Source organism: Zea mays, chromosome 5 (genome assembly GCF_902167145.1).
Source record: "Zea mays cultivar B73 chromosome 5, Zm-B73-REFERENCE-NAM-5.0, whole genome shotgun sequence".
Classification (NCBI taxonomy): Eukaryota; Viridiplantae; Streptophyta; class Magnoliopsida; order Poales; family Poaceae; genus Zea; species Zea mays.
In genome coordinates, this window is record NC_050100.1 from 60,870,416 (window position 1) to 60,896,082 (window position 25,667).

Genomic DNA, 25,667 nt, shown 5'->3' on the forward strand with positions numbered 1-25,667 from the left:
GTGAAGAGAACGGCTCTGATACCAATTGAGAGCACCTAGAGGGGGGGGGGGGTGAATAGGTGATCCTGTAAAAATCAACACTAAATAGCCACAAAACTTGGTTAAGTGTTAGTACGACTAAGTAGCGAGCTCTTGCGAACACACAAGTAATCATAGAAAAGCAATCACAAGAGACACAGTGTTTATCCCGTGGTTCGGCCAAGTATAACACTCGCCTACCTCCAAGTTGTGGCGTCCCAATGGACGAGGGTTGCACTCAACCCCTTTCAAGTGATCCAATGATCAACTTGAATACCACGACTTTTCTTTGCTTATCTCTTTTTCCTGTTTGCGAGGAATCTCCACAAGTTGGAGTCTCTCGCCCTTACAACAAAGATCACAGTGAAAGCACTAGAGTAAGGATGGGAAGCAACACACACAAATCCGCAGCAATACACACGCACACAAGCCAATACTTGAGCTCAAAATGAAGCACAACGAGTTCACAGCTAAAACAGAGCTCAAATCACTAACACAGTCGATCAAGTGCGCGGAGACGGAGTGTGGAAGACTTAGAACGCTTGAAGTATGCTTGGGTGACTCCTCCATGCGCCTAGGGGTCCCTTTTATAGCCCCAAGGCAGCTAGGAGCCGTTGGAGACCAACAAGGAAGGTAATTCTTGCCTTCTGTCGGGTGGCGCACCGGATAGTCCGGTGCACCACCGAACAGTCACTGTAGCATGTCCGGTGCGGATCTCCTTCCTAATTTGGCACAGCCAACCGTTGCAACTCCGGGCTGGTTGGCGCACTGGACACTGTCCGGTGCACACCGGACAGTCCGGTGCCCCCAGCCGACCGTTGGCGCGGGCCACGCGTCGCCGCGGATTGCGCGACCGACCGTTGCGCTAGCGGCCGTTGGCTCACCGGACAGTCTGGTGCACCACCGGACTGTCCGGTGAATTTTAGCCGTACGCCGCCGTCGAGTCCCGAGAGCGGCCGGTTCATCTTGGACTCGTCTGGCGCACCGGACACTGTCCGGTGCACCACCGGACAGTCCGGTGCACCCAGACCGAGCAGCAGTTGGCTGTACACAGCCAACTCTTTCCCAATCTATTTTCTCCTGTTTCTAGCACTTAGACACAATACATTAATACCCAAATCAACGTACTAAGTCTAGAAACGTACCTTGTTACATGATTTGCACTTCTTCAATCTTTGGCACAATTTAACACTTAGAGAATATGTGTTGGGCACTTAATCACCAAAACAATATAGAAATGGCCCAAGGGCACATTTCCCTTTCAGTATCATCACCTGAAAAGTTATAACAAATGCAACACATTGTACGGGAGGATGTATGTAGAATACAATCCATAAAAAATGTTTCCGAAAAACACATGCAATATCCATCACTATAACTTTGTTTGCCCATGATAGAAATTATATGGATATCTCTATAATTTGGTAAGATAAAATTAGGATAGATCAACACATCCTTGATACTTCCATTACCAAAAGGGACTTGATATTAACATATCATGATATCACATGAAGCGATTGTCAAAATATTCTTTCCTTTATCCAAAGGAATATGAGAATATTTTGTTTCCCCATATATAGAGTTTGTGGTTCAATTCTCCACATTGCATGTTTCTTCCTTAATTAGAAGAATCCCTATACAAGTTTGCACAACTCAAATCAATGAGTCTTCAACTCCCTTGATGAGTTGGTTCAACTCGAATCGATGAGCTTGTTCAACTCAAATCACACGAGTGATCAACTCCAATCGATGAGTTTGTTTAACTCAAATTCATATGAGTTTTTACACTCAAATCACATGAGTGTGTTCAACTCACATCGCATGAGTTGAACCTATCACAACATCATTATGAGATTATACCAAATCTCATGCATCATTTAAATATCCATCAAAAGCAAATCATCTAACAAAGTGGTCTTCTCTTAGAAAATGAAGTGTTGTTACATGATTAGTCCAAATCACGATTTACACAACTAACCACTGTTATCATGTCAGATGGAAGATTGAAGTACACTTCATATCTTAGCTTTCATGAGTAATATGCATCTATTGGGATTTCATAAGTTCTTTTCATAAGAACAGTAAGAGAAAGAGAGCATCTCATTTCCTCCAAATTGAAGAGGTGAATTCCCATATCATGCAAAAATGAAATGAACATATCCAATGAACATTAAGGATAATTAAGCCCATCAGGCGAGTTCATCAAACTCTATTAAATTATTATCCTTCAAATGGCTTAACCATTTTATCTTGTCGCAAAATATATCATATATTCATATGTTGGAGAAATTCTGGTATCACTTAAAGTGTACCAACAGATTTTTGAAAAATTGGTGGACACAACGTAGATAATCTCCATGTCATGAAATAATGGAGTAGATCTCCCAGTAGTGGGCAAAACTTTTGTTGCCTGAAAGTATGGTCTCAGGGCTGATATATTCAAAGAACATACCGCAACCAATGCTTAGGACTCCACTACCCTGTGCTTGACCAAAATTTCAAAAATAAAATGGTAATCACCATAAAGGTGAATAACCAACATCACATCTCCAACATATCTACTTGGGAAAACACATATAGGTAATCATCACCATCTTTATGATGTAGACCTCTTATTGATGGGCAAATAACCTTTTGCTGTCTAAAAGCTTGTCTCAGGGCAAATAAATTCCAAGAACTTATTGCGGCCAAAGCCTAGATCTCCATCATGTGTTGAATAATCCCAAGTTAAATATATATGTATCATATTTTGCAAGAATTCATCATTTAATTAAGTAGTACTTAATTAAAAGAATTCTTTTAGTTGTCATTATGACTGCAGCGTCTAGCCTGGCTCCATAGCCCGCGACGCCTGCGTGGTCCGTGATCTTTTTGGGTAGCACATATAGGTAATCATCTCGAAAGATGTAGATCTCATAGTGATAGGCATTTCAAATGCGGCCTAAAACACGGTCTCTGGGCTACTAAACTTTATAAAGAATTTAGCGCAGCCAGTGCTTAGGACTCCATCACCCTATGCCTTTTCAAAAAATGCAACCTTATTTTGCATGACGACCGTTAAGTTTCGACTTAAAAATGTGCTATGTTTTAATGCTTACAGAATTGTTGTAGATCCATAGTGCTAGACAAGACACACCATCAATCAAAGCAAGAAATGATGCCTAGAGTAGCAACAGATAAAGCGTTCACGGACATCATCGCCATGTCGTCCTGTCTGAACAGATCAAAATTGCCTGAAACCGATCTCTCATTCTTCTGTGATCTCGCGAGCACAATGCTGATAATGTGTTAGAGCGCAGTGGTAACGAGACTGAGAGATAGTACAAATGACAGTTATCTTCCTTTATTGCAGAGAGGATTCTCTTATACAAGTCTAAACAGTATCTCCTAAGGGGTGTGTCCCTTGGAAATAACCGTTAGGGAGAAAGGATTTATCACGAGTACACAATATATTGTAACAATTCCGTCACCTTCGTTTCTTCTCCCATATGATTATCCTGAAGAGTATATCCATCGAACTTGTGTTACTTTTTTTATGCCATGAAGCAATCGAAAATAAATCACCAACATATATGCCCTAATAATAACTCGCCGCTCATCCGATCCGGGCGACTGCTGACCGAGCCCGGTGATTAGGCTATCCGCAGTGGTGACGGTAAAACTCAACCTCAAATATTTACAGTATCATATAGCGCTCAGAGTTGCTACAACGGGTGACTGAAAAGAGCACTGTAAGTTTTCCGAACCCCACAGTCAGCGCACGTTTCCCCCCAACTGCATAATCTCTCTCCTATTTCCATTGGTTGGCTGACAGTTGAGTGTGGGTTGAGTGGGGACAGGAGAGATGAAAAAATAGAATATATGGTAGTTGGTATAGGGTAGAGATTTAGAGTAAATATGATTGCGGAAGATTGTAGAATAGAGTAGAGAATCTCGCTGACCAGGTCCTTTTACAGCCAGCAGGTTCGGTTCTCGCTGTCACGCACGCTCCCAACCAAAGCCTGTGACGCGGCACATTCGGTCTCTCTTTCTGCACATGCTGTGGCCTGTGGGATGTCTGAGACATCCATTCATCCGGGCAACGGTGCAAGTTGAGCGATCCATTCATCCACGACGACGCGGTTGCAGCCACAGCTGGCCATGGCCTGGTGGAGTAGGCGATGCTCTCGCCTCCTGCAACAAGCAACGCGTGGCCAGCAGCCCATTAGCTTATATGACTGATTTGGCAAAGCTTATTATTAGCTTATATAAGGTGCTAAAATAACTGTTTTTATATATTATCAAGCAGGGGAGCCACTCACGATGACGTCACTGTTTTATCTAGATTTTTCTTTTCTCTACAAATTAGAAGAAAGCCGTCCATCCAATCCCAACTGGTATAACAAGATCCCGCTCATTCCCATCACGCCCATCATTTTCCGTTCTTCAATCCGTCAATCCAGTCCCCATCCCCACGGCGCCGACGACTCGGGGGCTTCCCCCCTTGGACTTGGCCCGGGTGGGAGTAGCACGTCGGGGAAGGGAAGCAAGCGTCCGCGAGTAAGGACAGAAAACCGAAGGGAGGAGTGGAGAGGAGGAGCTTGCTTGGAGCGGGTGGACGTGTGGTGTGTATATAGTTAAGCGGGCGGGCGGGCGGGCAGCCAATGCCGTCGGGCGCGCAGGGCTAGGAGCATGGGCGGAGGGGGCGCGATCGTGCACGGCTTCCGCCGCTGGTTCCACCGCCGGAGCGAAGGCTCCACCTCCAACTCCAACCAGTCGTCCCTCGCCGGCGAGGGGGAAGCGGACGACGGCTCATCCGATCTCGAGGTCATCGAGGACCCGGATCTCCTCGGCCTCCGCGCCATCCGCGTGCCCAAGCGCAAGATGCCGCTGCCCGTCGAGAGCCACAGGAAGGTGAGCGACCGACTGGACCCGCCTCCGTTGCCTTGCCTTGCTCGCTCGCTCGCTTCTGTGGACTGTGGACTGGGTGGGGGCGGGCGGACGACTCTGCCTTCCTCCTGCTGCTCCTTGACCCGCGGGTCACGGGAAATCTCTTGCCAAGGTCGGATTTTCTTGGGATCTGGCTGCTCGCGTGCCGTGCAATTTCTTGCCATGTAGTAGGACTGTAGCTGTAGGAGGGCAGGAGAGTGACTGCCTCGTTTCCTTCCGCGTATGCATTGGGGAGCTGTGCGGGTGATGCTTTTCTATTTTCGATCTGATCGGTGCTGCCTTTACTCCGATTTCCCAGCTTATGAAATAATCGTATATATATGCTCCTACTTACTGTAATAGTAGTATGGTGCTCTCGTCTTGCGCCGTCAAACTTCAGTTATTAGCTCTATATCTCGGCAATTGCTGGCATCGTCCGCGTTATACTGATCCTGTGGGGAAATCTTCTCTAAGTTGCCCACTTGTGTTTTTGATAATCTGATCAGCTGACCAGGGCACCGGCTCGGCTTCAATGAGGTAGACTTGATCTGCACCTGTACCTCCAGTTTTCCTTTGCCTGTTGCTGTTAGGGATTCGACTAGCTCAATGAGAAAAAGTCTTGTCCTCGCGTGTGTTCCTACTGAATTAGCTGACCGCGTCTTTAGTGAAAAGTCAATTTTTAGTTGGTCGGTCATGGCCCAGGGGAAAGATCCTAGCTTTATAAACTTGTAGATGCATGTCATGCGGCCATTCCATTTGATTTGCTGACGAACATCTCTCAGCGATAGGATACACTACTGTTCAGTTAGCCATAGGTTGTTTCACTACAGGTATTTTGTAACAAGTCATTCCTTGGATACTCATCATTCTGTATATCTCTGGTTAACTTCAATATGTACTTGAAATTGCGGTCTTACAGAACTCAGTAGAAATGGAGTTCTTCACAGAGTACGGAGAGGCAAGCCAGTACCAGATCCAAGAAGTCATTGGTAAAGGGAGCTACGGAGTAGTTGCTGCAGCTGTGGACACCCGCACCGGTGAGCGGGTTGCTATCAAGAAGATCAATGATGTGTTTGAGCACGTCTCGGATGCCACACGCATACTGCGGGAGATCAAGCTCCTCCGGTTGCTTCGTCACCCAGACATAGTCGAGATTAAGCACATCATGCTCCCTCCTTCTCGGAGGGAGTTCCAAGACATCTATGTTGTTTTTGAGCTCATGGAGTCGGATCTCCATCAAGTGATCAGGGCGAATGATGACCTCACCCCTGAACATCACCAGTTTTTCCTGTACCAACTTCTTCGAGCTCTCAAGTACATACATGCCGGTAAGTATATTAGCTAGTACCAACCACATGGTACCTATCCCATGTACCAAGGCAGTTTATATATTTGTCAGACTGTTGTGGTTCATCTGCTCATGGTTATCTAGTTTGTTGTTATGATATATTATGATAATGTGCTCCTTGCGGTCTATATTGGTGCAGCTAATGTATTCCATCGTGATCTAAAGCCCAAGAATATACTGGCTAACTCGGACTGCAAACTGAAAATATGTGACTTTGGACTTGCCCGTGCATCATTCAATGATGCCCCTTCAGCTATATTTTGGACAGTAAGACGCTTGCCATTTTATGGAAGCATTCATGTTCCACTTTCCCGTTTTTAATGTGCTTCTGCTTTTCTGTTTGAAGGACTATGTGGCAACAAGGTGGTACCGGGCACCTGAACTATGTGGTTCCTTTTTCTCCAAAGTAATGTCTCCTTCTCTTGAATGACATCAAAGTTAATATTGTTAGAGCACTATGTATGCACGTGCATATTGAAGTTCCTAATGCATGAAGTGGTCAATTGTGTAGTGCATCATATTTCCCTTGTAGTGAATATTCTTGTAGTATACTCCTGCAATTATGTATTCTTTATTTTCTTGTAGTAATCTGTGCTGAAAACTGAGGTGTATAGACAAGATTATGTTCCAAAAGCCTTATGTTACAGCTATCCGAATTCTGACACGTTTTTATTCACATGCAGTACACTCCTGCAATTGATATTTGGAGCATTGGGTGCATATTTGCTGAACTTCTCACTGGAAGGCCACTATTTCCTGGGAAGAATGTTGTACACCAATTAGATATTATAACAGATCTTCTTGGGACTCCATCATCTGAGACCTTATCCCGGGTACTACATCTCAATTTTTTCTGTGTCACTGTTGCCCAAACCTCGTAATATATCATTAAAGTAGCTAATGTTTTCTAACAAGACTCTGGGCCTGTTTGGATACAAGAGCTAATCACTAGGTAGCTAAAAATAGCTCTAGTGCATCCCAACAAAAGAGCTAATAGATGGACTATTTTTTTAGCCAAATCTTGAACTAGTTGTTAGCCAACTAGCTATCCAACCATAGGTAATTTGAGCTATTTTTATTTTTCAGCCCCAATTAGTGCGTGTATCCAAACAGTCCCTAAGCAAAGGATCTATGCGAATATAATATTAATGCACCATTTTATCAACAAAGTCCATTGCAAGCCACTGAAATATTTCCTTCAGGCCCCATTTATTTGTTTATTTTGTGATGTCTGCTCCTTCTAGAGATTCCACATGCGGAGAAAACATCCATAATGTTGTCTACGGTCTTTGCAGATTCGAAATGAGAAGGCCAGGAGATATTTGAGCTGCATGCGGAAAAAATATCCCGTGCCCTTTACTCATAAATTTCGACATGCTGATCCTTTGGCTCTTCGTCTTCTAGAGCGTTTGCTTGCATTTGATCCTAAAGACCGGCCTAGTGCAGAAGAGGTGAACTCAATTAAAATATGTTTTCTTTTTCTTTCATTAGATCTGCTTTCCATAAAAAGATGTCACACGTATATATATATGCATTTTTGACATTATATTATTATCTTATCGTACTTCAGGCTCTAGCTGATCCATACTTTGCATCCCTTGCTAATGTGGAACGTGAGCCATCAAGACACCCGATTTCTAAACTTGAGTTTGAATTTGAAAGAAAGAAGCTGGCCAAAGATGATGTTAGAGAACTGATCTATCGAGAGGTAATGAGCAATAGCTTCTAATCTATTTTCCTGTTTGTGTAAACAAGTGTAGTCACCGTGCTTGAGAATTATTATTATTTGTCTATAATACGCGAGCAGATTTTGGAGTATCATCCACAGATGCTGGAGGAGTACATGAAAGGCGGAGAACAGATTAGCTTCCTCTATCCAAGGTGCAGTGTTACATTATTTTTTTTTCCTCCTACGGTTTTACTGCCATACAATGGGAATAGTTAGCTTCAACATCAAACAAGGTTCACTACACACTTTGTGTTTTACTTGCATCCTACTCATTCTTTGTCGAGTCGCTTGTCATTCAGTATGACCGAATAGATCAAATCTTCCTACCTACTGTACATTTCCTCACTTTTTTTTTTGCCAGGAACATAGTTTCCCACACACCAAAAAAAAGCACATAGGAAACAATAATCACCCATTTAAAAAAAAACAAGGGTGAAATGCTGTTTTTATTCCTGTTGCAAGGAGTTGCTGGATTTGATGAAGCATGTATCTAGTGTTCTTCTTTTGTCTACTAGGATGGATTTGATGAAGCATGTATCTAGTATTCTTCTTTTGTCTACTAGGATTGGTATGGTTGCTAACACTACTACCTTTGCTGCAGCGGAGTCGACCGCTTCAAACTGCAGTTCGCTCATCTTGAGGAGCATTACAGCAAAGGAGAAAGAGGTTCCCCACTGCAAAGAAAGCATGCTTCCTTACCAAGGTACATGATTCAGGAGCGCAGAACCCGTTGCCTTGATCTCTCTCTCGGTCGTGCTAAATCCTGCGTGTCTCTGTGTATGGCAGGGAAAGAGTGGTTGTATCCAAGGATGGCAATACTGAACAACAAATTAATGACCAGGAGAGAAGCGCAGATTCTGTTGCCCGCACTACCGTGAGCCCTCCAAGGTCAGAGGATGCTGACATGGATGATGTGAAACCCACAAGCTTAAGCTCTCGGAGCTACCTGAAGAGTGCAAGCATAAGCGCTTCCAAGTGCGTCGTTGTCAGAAATAAACACCCAGAGCCAGAGGTAATGCTGAACTGCCTGAATTCAACTCGTGGCAAGTAGGCAGGGTGGCACAACTTGTGCACTACCAATGTCGTCGTCGTTGTCTTCTTGTTTTTTTTTGATGGCATGCACACTGTCAACATCAAGAAAAAGGATGTGCCAAAGGACATCTAAGATTGATCTGTTGCATGCAAGTTGTACCTTTTCCTTTGTTCACCTTATTTAGAGATTAGGTAGTGCATCTGTCACTCATGTTTGGTTTCTCTGCTAGGATGATGGAATACCTGAGGAGATGGAAGGCACCGTCGATGGATTGTCTGAAAAGGTCTCCAGGATGCACTCCTAAGGCAGGACTGTCCATGGCGACAGCAATCTCGACACAAGATTTCTGTCTGGTGCACTGTAATGCCGACGACACACTGTTTGGATCTTGTGTACACCCACAGCTAGTTCAACTAAGATGTAGCACTAGTTCGTCCATGGAGGAAGCAGAATGGACGATGAAGTGTGGTCAGCCTGTCGACCATGAGGTGTTTTCTTCCAATGGAGTCTAGGGTATGTTTGAGTTCTACAACGGCTTGTGCCGTACGAAGTGTCAGCAGTGTACGAGGAGGAGGATATCGTTGTCAGTACACATTTTGCCTGTCTAGAAAATTATGAGTACTTTCTCCGATCACAAGTACATGTACATCCATGTTTGTCTTAAGATAAAAAAAGAAAATTCACAAATACTAGTCAGTCGTGGTCGCAATCAAACTTAGAAGCACCTTCAGAAAGGGCTTACTCTCCCAGCAAGCTTCAGCATGAACTCGGGTACAAGGCGCCTTGCAACAGGCACAACGACGAGGTGCTGGGCAGCAGCGTCTGGATCCTCACTGTGTATCACACGGGCGATCTCTTCCAGCATTTTATCTCTGCCGCCCCGAAGAGGATCCTGCGCACAACATTAATTAGTTGCTGCAAAAACAGTGACGAAAGCAACTTACAATCACTTGGGGCCAAGAAAAAGGAAGGGTCCTCCACAAAGCAAGACTGTGCTGAGTTCAAAATTACCATTACTATCGATTTTGAAAATAAAGAAAACCCGAATAGCACTTCTGCACGATGGCTACCTGAAGGAACAAATCAGTATGCGTCTTCCCTTCGTACAGAAATAGATCTGCCCTTGCGCCTTGCTGTTGTAAAGCATCAGCAAATGCTTGGCTGCATTTTTGAATTAAAAATCAAATTAATACAGCGTACCTTATGACAAAAGGTTTACATATTGAAGTGATTCCAAACAATGGATTTGAAAAGGACAGCTTTAAAAGTGGGATAAACATAAGAAGCAAGAGTTAACTAGTTAACTGTCCTCTACCTCTACTGCTTGCACACACAAATGTCCCCTTTTATTTTATTTTATTTAATATCCTAACAGTACCTTAACCGTGTAAAACAGAAACAAAATGGATCTACAATACACAATGTTAAATAAATGTAAACTTTGTGACACACCTTTCAGCTGGAGGTATTGAATAATCACTTGTTCCGTGGAAAAGGATGATGCGAGGCAATAAAGAAACTGCAGACCTAGCAGATGACTCCATAATCATCATTTGTGGAGAGAATTTCTGGAGTGATACTTCACCTTCCATGATACTGCAAGGATATGATCAAAATGAAGTCATAATACACTCACAGGATCACGATTTTATTACAAGACATGAACAAATACTAACAGTGAACCTGAGAAAGATAGACCGGTAAAGGCCACGTCTATGAAAATGATCAACCAAGTTAAGGAGGTTGTACCTGTAAAGATCATACACAAAAAGTTGAAGCCCGTTTCACCAACTGATTCATTTTTTGTCTGTACAGAACACTGTCTTCTATTCAATCTAATGAGCGGCACATGAATAAATGCTAAAGTACAGTGCTTAAAGGTCCATAATTTATAGCATTGTATAAAAGGATCTTATAAGTTGTCATCCCACTCACTACTGAAAAGGCTAAATTCATCAACTGAATGTAGAGTAGTCATATAGTCTCTCCACTTCACAATGACATATAGATTACAGCTAGAAACCTACTCTAATTGGCAGGGCTGCAAATATTAGAAAAATCTACTGATGTAACAGATCTACTATTGAGGCACTTGGGAGAAGGATTGGAGGTACAATTAGGGGAATTAGGGAGATTAAAGGGAGGGGGCAGCAGCAGGGGGAGGCTGTCATGGTGGGTGGTGTGGCCGTCGGGGCTTGAGAGAGAAGAGGGGAGAGAGGTTGAAGGTTTCCTCTAGATTATTCTTGCTTAATCTCAACACACATACATCTTCCGTTATACTTATAGGGAGGATCCAACCTGACTCGACTTGACTTACAAGCAATCCTATCTCCTGGACTTTCCCTAATCCTAGACCTAGATGGGTTTTATGCTGATCTATTGTACCCATGAGCCATGGGTATGGTTCAGGGTTCACATTAGGCCTGGTCCGTTTTGGGCCCAACACCTCAGTGACCCACCAATGCTATTTAGACCCGTGACAACTGACACTATGCACAAATTCAAATAGAAATAGCATTTTTTTTGTTCTGTAAGCTATATAATATTAAGAGACATGAATGTTTTACCCGCCAGAAATACCAAAGTAAGCTTTTAGCTGTGATACACTCCAAGAGGAAGTATCTCCTTCACCGGATTCTCTAATGGCCTGATTTAAGAGAGCACAAGCAGCAATATGTGCACCAGCTGATTGTCCAACAAGATATATCCTGCATATGTAAGAACAAGTACTTTAAATATATCATCTCAGAACAGAGGTATTTTGCATTCAGTTTTTTTTATACACTGCATGTTTCTTTTAGGAACATAAATATTTTGGAAAAAAAGCAAGAGCCAAGAACTATTTCAGTTTTTTATTGTAAGCAAATATGCACACAAGGATAGGCTATAAACCTGCTAGGATCACCTCCATAACTTGTTATATTCTTGCAGACAAAAGCTATTCCTTGAGAAGCATCTTCTACCATGTCACCAATAGTCCCTTGAGGAAAGTTTCTGAAAACAAAGCATTTACATCCTCAGTGACAATGGCCTGAATGATTATGCTGCTTTGCATAATTGGAAATACATTCAGAGTACCTGTAATCAATGCATGCAACTATGATGCCCCTTTCTGCTAAGCGTCTGCCTAAAAGGGCTCCCCACCCTTTGTAACTGAGAAATATACAATTTGATATGCAGAGTCATTGAGTCAAGGCAGAATCAGACTTTGCAATAGCAAGAATATCAAAAAATGGTTAGGGGTTCAAGATAGTACATACTTCCACTCACCCTATGATCCACGCTCCACCAGTCACAAACGCAACGACCGGCTTTAACCCTGTTGTACTAGTGGGCATATACAGGTCCAATCTGCAATAAAACTTAATTGCATGGTTTATCAAGCAGAAATATTAGTTAATGGTAGTAGAATCAAATAAAGTACCTGTTTCTTGGCTGATCTCCATATACAACACTTCTATGAACTTGGCTAGAGAAGAAATAATAATATACAACTGGAGTAGAGCAAAATCCATTAAGGTAGTAGCACAGTCAGGTGCAGTGTATGAGTACAATTCTAAGCAGATAAGAAAACAATGGCAAATCTGGAGCAACGCCAACCTTGAATAAAACCTGGCATCAGCAAGAGGGTATAACAGCAGAGGGCTAGGAACTGCCGAATCCATCTGTAGCCTATCCTGCATAAATTTAACAAGTTATTACAATAAACTGACCAAAAGCATGTAGTCTCGTACAAGGCCGTCTGAACACGCTTCCAATCAACTTATATCTAGAATATATCACTTAGATTGATGATAAATATGGAAGGTCACACAAATTGTCCCGTTTTTTTTTCAACACATACATTCTTTCTGCGCATACAAATTTGCAAATGACATTGAGCACGTAGGTGTACCAGGAGAGCAAGCAATGCACAGGCGAAACTGTCCAAGTCCAAGTAGAGGTTGCAGTACACTAGTTTCAGAGCAGCGGAGTTGATGCGTACCCGAGGTAGCGGAGGAGGATCAGGGTGAGCCTCGTGAGGAGGAAGGTCTCGGCGGCGGCCCGGCCGACTTCGCGGCGGAAGGAGCCGCTGCGCTGCGCGAACCGCCCGCACGCCGCCCGGCGCCGCACGCCCGCGTCGGGGAGGAGCGGCGCATCCTCCGCCGGGGGCGACGCAGAAGCGGCTTCAGGGGACGGCGGCAGGGGCGTGCTCGTCTGGGAGGTCTGCGCGGCGAGCTCCACCTTCATCGGGGCGACGCGAGACTCCCGAGGCGGGGGCTTCTCCGTGGTGCGGATCGGAACCGGTTCAAAGCTGGGAGAGCGACGGCTTCTTGTGGCCAGGCAGCAGCTCCGGCGGCCACCGAGGCGGAACCGCGCTGCGGCCCGCGGAGAGGCCTCGGCGAGCGAGAGCACGGAGGCGTACGGCGGGTCCGGTGCTCCGTCCGGCGGATGGCGGCCAGGAAGATGTGATTCTGTGACCGGGACGCTGACACGTAGACCCCGCATGTCCCGAGCCCACATGTCAACCTCTTATTAGTATTTTTTTTATTATAACGTCGACTTGTCCCGTTCTTTTTTTTATTCGCGGCCGGCCCATGTGACGTCCGATCACGTCTATCCGGCCCATATCCGGTTTGAAACGCGAGAATTTTTTTACCTTATGTTTTTGTGAAATTCCAGAAATTCTGATATCCATACAAAATTACTGTGTTCTCTAGCGGTCCTAAACGACTCTTGGGCTACACATACCTCTCAGTTGGATTGGAGCACAAGATCCACGGTCCACCTGCCGAGCTCGCCAATTATACTGGGCCGACCTTCCATGCATTGGGCTTTTCTGTCAGCCCATCTACCGCAATTCGTTCAGACGTTCACGGCCCATCCTGGTGTCCGTCCTCTTCCAGGGGGAGAAATTCCGGGGAGACGGGAGCGGCGAGGTTGGCGCGCGCCGATACGGCGGCGGAATTCCGGCGACCGGCTCAACGATCCATAGCTTTCTTTTTGTAATCTGCTCCGCCAGCCGAAGCACCGGGCGTTGTCGCTCAACCTAACCATGGCGTCAACCTCCTCTCCCCACCGGAAGTTGCTCCACTCCGTAAACCTCTCTCTGCCCCGCACCCGATAAACCCCTCCCATTTCCGATCTCAATTCCAAACTACACCTCCTAACAGAATTTTCCGCGCCTCTGTTTCAGCTGGTGTACTGGGCGGTGCAGCGCTGCCGGATGTCGGAGTTGCCGTGCCGGCTCACGGTCTCCCTCAAGCGCCCCGCCGAACCCGCCAGCTCCCCGCCGCTGCGCGTCTCCGGTAACAAAGTCTGCGGCGGCGTTCCATCCTTAATTCCGATTATTACGTTGCCGTGTAACATTAGTTTAACGCAAACATTTGGTGGACTATCGCAGTTTCGGACACGGGGGTGGGGAGCAAACTGGAGGAGTTCCTGGAGCTCGACGCCCTGGCGCGTGAGATTCCCGTAGAGAGATGGGGTATGTGATCACTGTGATGCTCACCTGCTCGTCCAGATCAATGCGATTAGTGATTACGACTTGACATTCGTTTATAATAATGTTAATACATCCAGAATTAAAGATTGTTCGATGGTAAGGTGGTCAAATGTTCTTTACTTACACTGTCCTTAACGGCCATAGTTTTAAATGAATCTTCAGATGGAGTACCAACTTTTGAGTGACAACTGACAATGACTTGGACAACAGAAATGGAGTAATTCTTGTTTTTCGTTCATCTTCCTTTGTCTTATGTGGTTTCTATCTGCTTTGCAGATGGCACACTCTTAGTCACAACTACTGGTATGTTTTCTGTTTCACTGCACGATGTAGTTCAGTGTTCTGTTTGTGTTATGAATATCGGTTGATGCGAAGTACTGTACTAGGAGTTCATTAATTCTACATATTCTAAATTGGTTGGTTGGTTGTGCTGGTCCAACAGAGCAGGTTGGTATCTTGAGAATTCACCTGACAAAAAAAATGATAAACTTGGTAGCAATGGTAAGAAACAGATAAATGGAATCCTAATAAAGATGGGAGCATTCGGTGGTCAGACTCTCACCGCGATTCACTGAAATTTTCTCATATCTTGATTTCCTCACTACTTTCATTTGTTATTCATGCTTTTTTCTTCTCCTTATATGTTTTCTTCTTTTGTGATGTAGTTTTCGTTACAGTTTGTCATAATATGCAAGTTCTAAACCTAAAAACACACATGATTATATAGTAGAAGAGTACATCAAAGTTTTCTTCTACCTACGTATATCTATTTAGATGACGGAATTATTAGCACACTTCTTGGGTGTACAAATCAGTACCAAAAGGCAAAAAATATCTGAGAAGGCTGTTTTTGTTTCATTTGTGATATTGTGAGTGCAGTCATTGATGATTTCTTGCCCATTATTCAGGAATCAATGATGAAGCCATTTATCGTTATCAAATTAATCTTCAAGAAGAGACATCAAGTGCAAGATTTAGCAAGTTGGCTACCGCATACAAAAATCATGCACGATTCAGGTACGCTGTCTGTTTTTAGTTTGATGTGACTAATGAATACCTTGATTGATTAAATTGTGGATATGTTTCTCAACACAGTGGAACTGAAGTCTGCCTTTGTCTCTCAAATGATGCTGATGTTGATGATTTTGTATTATGGTTGGTTTGTTTCTTCAAAAAGGTGATTTCTCAACATATAATTATTAGAATCCTAATAATGATCTTATGGTAGGGTATTTGTAGAATATATTGGCAAAGACGGTAGAATTAAGTGTCAATTTTGCGCAGCTAAGTATGTCACTTTTGTGTTGTTGGCTCCATTATGTCTGAGCTGATATTTTTTTCTTAACCTGTGCAGATACAAGTGCTAAGAGCAGCAGTAAGTATATCTGAACTGTTATCTTTCCTCAAGTTGGAAGTGTAGTATTTCACACTTTCATTTTCAATGCTCCTTTGCAGCTTAAATGGCTTATTTCTACTCTTATGCAATCTCAGATTTACTTATCCTTAATTTCTTCAGTTTGATTAACAAAGCTGTTTGATGTGTATTATCTTATGTTTTTCTTTCTAATTCAAAGGGTTAAGTTAGTTTAGTTGCCTTTTAGCATATTCATCTTAATTTGCCTTTGTATTGTTTAATCAAACAATAGTAAATTTAATGCCATCCAGATCTTAAAAATTTCAAACACACCGGTTGCATTATACCTATTCACTTCATGAGGCTTAGTTTTATTGTAGTTCTTTACATGTTTGTACTTTTAGGTATGATTCATTCTTTTTTGGTAATAAGTAGGATATGAAGCATACGTTTTAATATATTTGTGTGGGTATGGCTTTGTTTGACTGAAACAAACTGATGTCCAAATTTGCTTATGTCAATGTTTATTATAAAAACTCGACCTGCGGAGGGTAAGACTGCCCCACGGCATTACAATTAAGAAGACTTCATGCAGATCGAGAAAACCCCAAACCTCCGTCCCACCATATACAACGGTACCGTAGCCCATGTGAGAACGGTCGCGGCCAGGGCTAGACCTTAGACTTGTGCGTTGGCGTGGGACAGACGAGAGGATTTTTTAATCCTAGCTTGAAATTCGCTTAGTCGAACTCATGACCTGAAGAGTGCTACTCATACCACCTAACCAATTCAGCTAGAGGCCCTTTCGCGTCAATGTTTATTATGATGGATTGGAAAAAAACAACAACATGATTCTAGAAGTTGAAACCTCCTAGATAAGAACATGAATACATTTAGAATGCAACATATATTTGATATTGTCAATGGCTGGAGATAGTTGATTAGAAGTGCATTGGCTACGGATATATTGGTAACAAGTATCTTGGAAAAAAGGTTATCAATAAACTAAATAGGTGTATATATGTCCTTGAGCTGATTAACTGAAACAAAAAAACATAACAGGTCTAAAAGTGATTACCATTTTTCAGCTGTCGGTCACTTGTGGTGTGACCGTCCGAGTGTGACATTTAACTTGAATTGGTTGTGGAATATTTTCAGTTTCGATTGTTGAGTATCAAGGACGCATGTACCTTGAGAATCTCTGTTTTGCCTCTTTTTCCTTAAGCTGACAACTTAAGTTCCTGTTTGGCTGTTTATTTTGTACTTAGAATTTAGCATGTGAGCTCTTTGTTGAGCAAACAGGCAACACTGGTTCCAGAAATGTCTGTCTACCACAAGATTCTGATGATGTGCATCATTCTGTTACGGCATCAAGTATTGACCAGCTAGTTTCTGGTCTTAAAGACTACTCACTCTCCCATGTAAATTCTTGCGACAAGTGTGGCATGTGCTTATTTGATAGGTAAAAAAACCTTTCCATCATGACTGTCTTACATATTTTTCTCATACTACTATGCTGCTAAGATAATTTTACTGAATTTGCTAATATATGCTCCAAAATTTTCATGCTGAAGTCACCCTTATTCTTACCTGGGGGCATCTAGGTAGGGGTTGTGCTTTTTGATTTGCTTGTGTCCCTTTTCTGAGCTTACCAATATTCTGTTTATAATTACTTCTAGTCTTTACTCAAAATGAGATGTTTTAAAAACCAAATCATATTTTTCTGCTATCTGTCTTTATTTGAATCTTTCATCAGTAGTTTATCATCTGTATTCATTTCTAGCTTTTTTCCTGAACTCACAATTTAGAAAGCTAAATGATATTTCTGGAATCTCTTTTCCGTGTTCTTTGGAGTTTGCTGTTGATAAATCTTGTTAAGCAGATCGCTTTTTCCATTATTCTTTGAATTCAATTGTATATTTTTTTCCTTTTTTCAGGTCCATTGACATCATGTTTTTTGTTTTAGGTATAGCCCTATGTGAGAAAGCTAACCAAGAATCACTGCTATGTGCTATGTTTGCATTCGTTGATTTTTTTAAGAAATTTGCATTCATTTGTGTTTAAGACATATTTTCACACTTGTTAGCATGATTTGTGTTTAAGATATATTTTCACACTTGTTAGCATTAGATCTTTTGTATCTTCTTTCCTATATTTAACCATGAGAAAATTGTTGATGGCAGCCCACATGCAACAGCATCCCATGCTTCACTGTGTATTTGCCCATTTCTTAATCGCCCAAGCCCAAGCCCAAGCCCAAGCCCATTCTCTCGGCCTTTCTGGCATGCATGTGCTAAGCTCCTATGTCCAAACCTTTATGTAGTCTGGTCTGTTGTCTATTCACTCATTGGCATGCTAATGAACACTTGCATATCATCTGAGTGTGGTGTTATGCATCCTCACGGGTCAGGACAGATTGGTGTGCTTCCATAACATGATTAGTAAGTTTTAGTTTTTCTTCCTTCTTACTTCAGAGATCTTCTAAAGATTGGAACTGGAGCAGCAAACCATGTAGAAAGAAGAAAAGCTAACCGACTACATGTTGAAGTAGTCATAGTGATTGCACATATTGCATCTGATTCAGATTGTTGTATGGCAAATTGCTCGTCCACGCAGGTTTGAACCACGAAGGTTTTAGTTATACATTTTCATTTCCTAAATAGTTTTTTCTCCTAGGCCCTAGTGCGGTACATTCCCCATGCCAAGACAATCTTATTTTAATTTGACAATGGAAATGACTTGTTCGTTTGACTTATAACTTACTTACTAACAGTACAATAACTCTCGTAAAGTATATTAGAGTTAAGCATGATTCAACTGAGCTTATAGTTTATGCCATTGTTGGCTGCAACAATTGCAGGTTTTGTACTTTGAAGATTTTGTACCTTGTCAGATATTGCAGTCCTCTTTTGATGTGTTGATGAGCACAGACTGGCAAAGCTATGGTTTCAAGTTAAAAGGAGGTTTGATGGGTGATGACGGAAACGCTGTTCTCGAGTGGGATAACATGGCATTTGCTCGTATTGATATTTCCATTCATACTTACCACGAATGATATCCAGTTTGCACACTTCATCCTCTTTTTGTTTTCATCCACAAGTTATTTTTTTCAGTGAAAGCTCAATCTATATGTAGAGGGTGGATTTTCTGTCTATCCTTGACTTTCTCCAGCCACTGCTATGCAAGAACGGCAGGGATCTCCACAGGATAGATACCTTTTGAGGAAGGCACTCAAATCTGCTCTAACTCACTTGAAAGCAGATCATGCAGGAGATTTTCTTAGTTGCCATGGCCAGAGGGTATGCACTTTGTACATATTTCTTAGTTTTTTACTACTATTGATTAACTTATTCAGTATGTTTTTTGGACTGAAGAAATTATGTTGCTATTTGGGTAGAAGCTAAGGCTAAAGTGCCATCATACACTTAGGACAATTTGTCTTATTCTATCAACTACGCAACTACGCTGCAAATGGTCACCTATTTATTAGAGTTAGTATAGAGAAAGATAAGCTAAGCGTGACATCATAATAAGCACCATAAAATTCTATCATGAAAAGAATACCATATGTTAGTTATATCATTTCAGGTTGTATCATAATAAGCACTCTAAATCATTCGGTTCATTATGTCATTTCAGGTTCGTGAATACGTTCCTGACCTTGCGGAATCAATCGCTGGGCTGATCTTGTCATCCACCGATGAAGAGTTCCAAGGCGAATGCTTTGCGCTTCTTGGGCTAGGCTCCGAACAAGACGTCTCTGGAGGAGCTGTTCAGTCGTCGATCTGCGAGAAGATGATCCGCATCATAGAGATAAATGACACCAAGGATAATTCAGAGGACAACGTGCCTTATCTGTTCGAATGCGAGAAGCTGGATGAAGATAGCGAGCTGGACGAAGGAGGTGGAGATGAAGACATGGCTTCCGATTTCTAGCGTTGTTTTCACCCGTCTACCGTCTCGTAGAGTTGTAGTGTAGTTAGAGATGGCAATGGGTGTCGAAAACCCGAATACTTATGTAGGTGGATATGAGATGATTTTTATATTGGTGGATATGTTAATGAACAACAATCCCTGCCCGTTGGATAAACGGTACGATACACGCACCGTATATCCGTGAGTAAAATATATCTGTACCATACAACTATTATTATCTAATAAAATTAAAATAAAACCCTTTTTCGACTATCGTTTATTTAACTTTCAAGTTATGTAATCATTTGGTTTGTTATATTTCAGGTTAAACTTATTTTTATGTATTTATTTGACATTTGAGTGTTCGGAATATTATAATTTAAGATCTTCTTAGCGAGTATGGGTTACCCATGGAGCATGGGGTATAAGTATGAGTAGATTTAGTACTAAGAGCGTATATAGATAATCCGATAATAAATATATACCTGTTGCCATCTCTAATCTCTAATTGTTGTAGCCCAGACTCCACTAAACCCGCTCGCTGAACTCGAGGCGGTTTAAGTAGCAGTTGCTACGTCAATGTTTAGAAAACGTAATTGCAGAAATTAAATAATTAAACGGAATATAGCTGCAGCCTGCAGCCTTTCCAAAACTTCTACAGTTTAATCAAAACTAGTCTTGGGGCAACTTTTTAGGCAAAGTGGAGACCACGGCCTAGTAAAATTGCAGTAAGCTGCTCCGTAGTTTCCCTGTCATTTAGAGATCACGCTTCGCTGTTTAGAGTAAGCTTCTTCTTTGTGTTTTGAAGAACCATATTATCTGTTTATCTTGTAGTAATAACATTTCACAAATCCATTTCCCACCCACCAGACTGGTGCTCTTTTCGTTCTTTTGTATTTGTTTGTGAAAAGCAAAAGTGTGGTTTTCGTGAAATAGGGTGAAATATAAATCTGTAACACTTTATACATACTCCTAAAAAAATGTTTGCTGTTGAGAAATAGGCAACAAAAATGTTGTAGACTGCAGTATTTGACATTTTTCTTTTAAAAAAACTTTAGGATTAGTTTGGAAGCTTAAACCGGATTCATGAAGATTGAGATGAAATCAATGCTCAAGAATCTCGGATGGGATTTAAGTTTCGGTATATTTATTTATAGCACGTGAAGTCCGGAACAGTCGGCATGTGAAAATCCTCTTCGTCTGCAGTCTGCTCGCTCGCGATTGCGATTCCCACTCAGCCCTCCAGGCTCGAAACCTAACCCACCCGCCCGGGGATCCCAAGCGGCGGCGGCGGCGGCCATGGAGCCCTCCCCCGTCGGCGACGGTGGCTCGGCGGAGCGGTGGCGCGCGGAGGCGTCGCGGGCGTTCCAGCACTACCTGGACCGCGCGGCGCCGCACACGGCGGGGCGGTGGGCGGGCACGCTCGTGGCCGCGGCGGTGTACGCGCTTCGGGTCTACTACGTGCGCGGCTTCTACGTCGTCACCTACGGGCTGGGCATCTACCTGCTCAACCTCCTCATCGGCTTCCTCTCCCCCATGGTCGACCCGGAGCTCGAGGCGCTCGAGGCCGGGCCCGGGCTCCCCACCCGCGGCTCCGAAGAGTTCAAGCCCTTCGTCCGCCGCCTCCCCGAGTTCAAGTTCTGGTATGCCAACTGCGGTTTCTGTCCTGACCTCATTAGTCCAAAGGCGCCGCCGCACTGGATGTCTGGCTGAGCTGATTGCTAGTAGCTACTTTACCTAATTACTAGGGATCCAATTCTATACGGCAACCATAGCAATATGCTGCTTTTGTGCTAGATTTCAATTGAATAGCTGGCTAGCTAATATTTGCCATCCAGGCATTCACCAACCAACCAAATAACCCACGATTCTCACAGGTCCATGTGAAATTATCAATTGTCCGATATGATTGCGATGTTAGATACTATCCAATTTAGATTCAATCTGTAGAAGTGATAATAAGATATGCCGAGTTTGTGTCAGTTTTCCATTGCATCAACTGTACTTGGCTTGGGCCATTGGTGACTCACCCTTCACTAACCAACCAGCTAAATTTGTCTCATGGTATTCGCGTCTGAAATCATTTGTCCCCTTTTATGTATTCGATTATTTATCAGTAATTATTTGGCTGCTGGAAAACAACCACTTCAGTGGTACTAATTACTTGGTATTGTTCTAGGTTCAAAGCTTTTTATTGCTCCATCAGAATTTAGTAGCTACTGCTGTACAATGTAATGCGTTTTCTGAGAATTATAGGCTGCATTTCCTTGTGGAACTATGTGCTTTTGTGCCATTTTCATTATGCATTTTTTTGCTTTCCTATTGAATATTAGTTCACCTTTTGATGTTCCAATTTTATAGTGCAATATATTTTCACTCCTTTTGAGTTATATATCATGATGTTCTTTCTTTTTGCCAGCAGTCATCTGCTTTCTGTATGATTCACATGGAATGGTGGAATTGAACAATCTATCACCATGTGGCTTCTAGTGATCCCAGTCTGCAGATAATATATAAGGGTTTGAGTCAATGAATGCCTTGGTGGCATTGCTTTCCCCTGGGATCTGGCAACATTTGCTGTTTCATGTGAACAATTTGTTATCTTTACTAGATAGGAAGCATCATGTTACTAGCCTACTCACTGTCTCAATCAAGCTTTCATGTTTCAGTGGCTTGTAGTTTTCTGTCCTTTCTTCTAATGCAATTGTAGAGCTGAAAGTATGTTAACCAACTGCTTCTTGTTTCAGGTATGCCATAACAAAAGCCTTTTGCATTGCTTTCGTCATGACCTTCTTCTCTGTATTCGATGTTCCTGTCTTCTGGCCAATACTTCTCTGTTACTGGATTGTGCTCTTTGTCCTGACAATGAAGCGACAAATTATGCATATGGTCAAGTACAAGTATGTCCCATTCAGCTTTGGAAAGCAGGTGAGACCTCTTTGTTTCTGACCTGAAATTTACACAAATCATGCTTTGTAGCAGAGTTTCTCAAAGTTGATACCAAATGGTTTTATTTCCTGTGGTTTCTACTTTCGATTGTGTCTAAGTCTAGTCAATGATAACTTTGTGTCCATTCAGCGTGGCTGGATATTAATTAGGTTCGCCACGGGTTTATTTTGCTGTTACAAACTTATGTGATTTTGTTGCTTTCAAGTAATGAATTCTGGCTTGTCCGTAGCGGGGAAAAATATAGGAACTTGTATAGGAGCTTGGGAATGTTTGTATTTTATTCGTTTATTATCTGCTTGGTACTATACAGTCCATTAAACACCACCATGTAATGGCAAGTCTTTTTTCTATTCTGAGGCTAATTGTTTTACATCATGCCCATTGACAATGCATGCTCCCTAGAATTGACTGAGAATATGGAAGTCTTGCCCTGCATCTGCAATTTGGTCATCATATGTAGATTACTAAACTCTGGTCGCAATTCCAATGCAGAGGTATGGCGGAAAGAAACGCCCTGGAGCCAGTGCATCAAAAGAGTAAAGACCGGAGGGTCTTGTACCTCAAAGAGCAAATGCCTGTGTTATCTGTGAGGCATTTTGCTGGCATCATGGTATTTTGAGTACCAGCTACTGATAGTGAATGCACACCATATTCACTAGTGGAGTCTGCAGAGAAGCTAACCAGACTTTTGCATTGGTTAATGATTCCTGTTTCACAAGTCGGTAGTTTATGTACAATGACATGGAACATAGCTAGTAAATCAGATTCTCAGTTCCTCTTGTGCTGTGCTTTTGTCGACAAGTTGTGGACCTGTTGAACTGTTGCAAATCCAAAGCACGCGAAGACCGAGAAAACAAAGTTGAATTGAGGCTGTGAAAAAAGTTTTCTTTTATTATTATTATTATTATTATTATTATTATTATCTCTCCGACATTGTTGCCTGGATCTTGTAAGCGATTTACCGTGCCCCAGCTACCGATCTTCACCGCTGGCCTGCTCACCCTTGCTCTGACACTGACAAGCGTTTCAGCCATTGTCTATTTGTAGCTAACAGGCAGTTGGAGGAGCCCAGCGTGCGGTACAGGACGATCAGCTCTCACAGACCCTAAGTTGTTTGGCTCTGCTCGCTACGGCTGCATCTTCATGTGCTGCAGCCGAACAGCAGTTATACAAGTCATTTGCTGCCTGTGTCAACGAACTGCAGCTGCAGCCGGAGCTGCAGCCCAGCGTTGGGCAGCCAGTTTTAACTTTTAACGGTGGCTCACCATGCATGGACGCTGCAGGATCTCTTCGGAGCGGCTAGGGGCGGGACGGTAATGGATCACGATCTAATAGGGTATTTGATTTGAGAAACTAGAGTATGTTTGGTTTTGCTTTTAGGTTTGGCCTTTGACTTCTAAAAGTCAAACCAAAGGACTGGATCTAGGAATCAGCTTTTTCTAAAAGCCGAAGCCAAACCAAAGAACTGGATCTAGGAATCAGCTTTTTCTAAAAGCCGATTTTTTTACGGTGATAAAATGAAAGCATTTTTGAACCTGCTTTTATTGGCTTTCGGATGGAATTGTGAAAACATATATCGAAGAACTTTTAAGGATTTTAGTGGTTTCGACTAAACGGTTTTTATCATTTTAACAGCTCACAGACCACAACAGCTTTTCCACGGGTCACAGCCCACAACATCTTTTTTCACAGCCACAGTCCAACCAAACAGACCCTATCTAATCTATCATCTTGTTACTCCTTATTTTTTGTTTGTTTTGTGGAATAGAATTAGTTGATCCATCACCACCTTACTAACATGAGTAATGAAGTTATCCCACTAAATTTGAGAAATGCACCACCTTATTATGGATAAATGTCATATAAATGTTTCTTCACAATTTGTTTGAACTATTAATTAATTTTAGTTTAAAATGAATAGAAATAGAGCATGATTTTAATCTGATCCGATTATTAAATTTTATAGTATAATTTAGAGCCTTACCATCCAAACTGCAACATTGTTTTCAAAATATGATCGAGTATTTCTCCGCATGACACACAAGAAACAAGTACTAGTAACATGATTGCATGTATGCTCAAGAATGGAATGGCATGCTAAGAGCAACTCCAACGGTCTAGATATAAATCCTAGCTAAACTTAGAGTCTCAAGAGCTGTAAAAAAGATATACAAGTTCTTATGGATACGTGTATCCAACAAACTCTCAAATTTTAGATGATGACCAGTCAAATCTCTACAAACCAACGTGTAATGCTCCCTTTTTCACTAGTAGAAAAAAAACTCTAATCCTGCGGTGACGCCTAATTTTTACGAGTGGATTCAGTTATCAATTGTCAGTGCTATTTCTAGTAACGGTTCATTAAGAAAACCGTCTGTAGAAATCCATGATTTCTAGTGACGGTTTTCTTAAGGAAGTGCCACTAGAAATCAATTTTATCCTTATTTTTTTGAGTTTTTCAAACAATCTCGGATGATAAAACCACCAACATAAAAGTTGTGGTTCTCAAAAAGTTATGAAACTTTATAGTTGACAACTTTTAATTTGAAATCACCTCAGCTCTCAAAAATTGCATTTGAATTTGTCAAATTCAAAATGCAAATTTTACAAACGACCTCAGATGGACAAAATATCAAAACAAAAGTTGTAGAACTTCAAAAGTTATTCAACTTTGTAGTTAATAATTTTTTGTTTGAATTTATTTACGGCCTCAGATAGTCAATTTATTCTCAACTGGTTATAATACGTGGGTAACAAAACTGTAATATAAGCATAAGACATGTTATGGAGTGGTAGAGTAAGCTTTGCACGAGGGTGAAGTTGTGGGTTCAATTCCCAGCCGCCACATATCCACAAAAATGTTGCGATGAGGATGGACGGGCGAGGGGGGGGGGGGGGGGAGGGCACTCTTTTTTGTTTCCATACGGT

General features: G+C 42.3%; 4 protein-coding genes across 6 annotated transcripts; 3 read left to right on the forward strand and 1 right to left on the reverse strand.

Moving 5' to 3' along the window:
* The first annotated feature begins 3,394 nt into the window (after positions 1-3,394).
* On the forward strand, positions 3,395-9,723 carry LOC100285952 (uncharacterized). Of its 2 annotated transcripts, none has more exons than XM_020553421.2 (11): positions 3,395-4,270; positions 5,846-6,254; positions 6,414-6,541; positions 6,621-6,680; positions 6,958-7,107; positions 7,570-7,725; positions 7,845-7,982; positions 8,082-8,155; positions 8,605-8,706; positions 8,790-9,015; positions 9,266-9,723. In XM_020553421.2, exons 1-11 carry the CDS (start codon positions 4,055-4,057, stop codon positions 9,338-9,340), a joined length of 1,734 nt encoding a protein of 577 aa, XP_020409010.2. In that variant the 5' UTR covers positions 3,395-4,054; the 3' UTR covers positions 9,341-9,723. The 2 variants fall into 2 exon arrangements, with proteins under 2 accessions (XP_020409010.2, NP_001152313.2); NM_001158841.2 differs by lacking the exon at positions 3,395-4,270 and adding an exon at positions 4,422-4,911 and having other exon boundaries at positions 9,266-9,670.
* On the reverse strand, positions 9,617-13,698 carry LOC100280207 (uncharacterized). Of its 2 annotated transcripts, none has more exons than XM_035967956.1 (11): positions 13,022-13,698; positions 12,637-12,713; positions 12,461-12,530; positions 12,307-12,387; positions 12,115-12,189; positions 11,929-12,030; positions 11,604-11,744; positions 10,720-10,785; positions 10,489-10,632; positions 10,107-10,197; positions 9,617-10,026 (listed from the first exon to the last, which is right to left on the reverse strand). In XM_035967956.1, the coding sequence occupies exons 1-11, from the start codon at positions 13,537-13,539 to the stop codon at positions 9,877-9,879; spliced, it is 1,515 nt and encodes a 504-aa protein (XP_035823849.1). In that variant the 5' UTR covers positions 13,540-13,698; the 3' UTR covers positions 9,617-9,876. The 2 variants fall into 2 exon arrangements, with proteins under 2 accessions (XP_035823849.1, NP_001347959.1); NM_001361030.1 differs by having other exon boundaries at positions 9,621-9,928; positions 13,022-13,455.
* Positions 13,699-13,888: 190 nt separating this feature from the next.
* Positions 13,889-20,063, forward strand: LOC103626426 (Type 2 DNA topoisomerase 6 subunit B-like). The gene is made up of 12 exons (XM_008646836.4): positions 13,889-14,113; positions 14,213-14,324; positions 14,420-14,503; positions 14,798-14,824; positions 15,430-15,538; positions 15,617-15,698; positions 15,876-15,896; positions 17,144-17,337; positions 18,350-18,491; positions 18,736-18,929; positions 19,051-19,174; positions 19,515-20,063. The coding sequence occupies exons 1-12, from the start codon at positions 14,072-14,074 to the stop codon at positions 19,809-19,811; spliced, it is 1,428 nt and encodes a 475-aa protein (XP_008645058.1). The 5' UTR covers positions 13,889-14,071; the 3' UTR covers positions 19,812-20,063.
* A 944-nt stretch (positions 20,064-21,007) lies between these two features.
* LOC100285132 (RER1A protein) lies at positions 21,008-23,594 on the forward strand. Its single transcript, NM_001158026.2, has 3 exons — positions 21,008-21,433; positions 22,538-22,718; positions 23,232-23,594. Exons 1-3 carry the CDS (start codon positions 21,090-21,092, stop codon positions 23,277-23,279), a joined length of 573 nt encoding a protein of 190 aa, NP_001151498.2. The 5' UTR covers positions 21,008-21,089; the 3' UTR covers positions 23,280-23,594.
* Positions 23,595-25,667: the final 2,073 nt, after the last annotated feature.

Coding starts and splice junctions, on each gene's coding strand:
- LOC100285952 (NM_001158841.2), top strand. CDS start 4,690: ATGGGCGGAGGGGGCGCGATCGTGCACGGCTTCCGCCGCTGGTTCCAC. Junction 7,108..7,569: donor CATCTGAGACCTTATCCCGG/GTACTACATCTC, acceptor CGGTCTTTGCAG/ATTCGAAATGAGAAGGCCAG. Junction 7,983..8,081: donor GAGAACTGATCTATCGAGAG/GTAATGAGCAAT, acceptor ATACGCGAGCAG/ATTTTGGAGTATCATCCACA.
- LOC100280207 (XM_035967956.1), bottom strand. CDS start 13,539: ATGTGGGCTCGGGACATGCGGGGTCTACGTGTCAGCGTCCCGGTCACA. Junction 12,388..12,460: donor GGAGATCAGCCAAGAAACAG/GTACTTTATTTG, acceptor GTTTTATTGCAG/ATTGGACCTGTATATGCCCA. Junction 10,633..10,719: donor TACCGGTCTATCTTTCTCAG/GTTCACTGTTAG, acceptor ATATCCTTGCAG/TATCATGGAAGGTGAAGTAT.
- LOC103626426 (XM_008646836.4), top strand. CDS start 14,072: ATGGCGTCAACCTCCTCTCCCCACCGGAAGTTGCTCCACTCC. Junction 14,325..14,419: donor CCCGCCGCTGCGCGTCTCCG/GTAACAAAGTCT, acceptor GGACTATCGCAG/TTTCGGACACGGGGGTGGGG. Junction 18,492..18,735: donor CAAATTGCTCGTCCACGCAG/GTTTGAACCACG, acceptor CAACAATTGCAG/GTTTTGTACTTTGAAGATTT.
- LOC100285132 (NM_001158026.2), top strand. CDS start 21,090: ATGGAGCCCTCCCCCGTCGGCGACGGTGGCTCGGCGGAGCGGTGGCGC. Junction 21,434..22,537: donor CTCCCCGAGTTCAAGTTCTG/GTATGCCAACTG, acceptor TTCTTGTTTCAG/GTATGCCATAACAAAAGCCT. Junction 22,719..23,231: donor CATTCAGCTTTGGAAAGCAG/GTGAGACCTCTT, acceptor ATTCCAATGCAG/AGGTATGGCGGAAAGAAACG.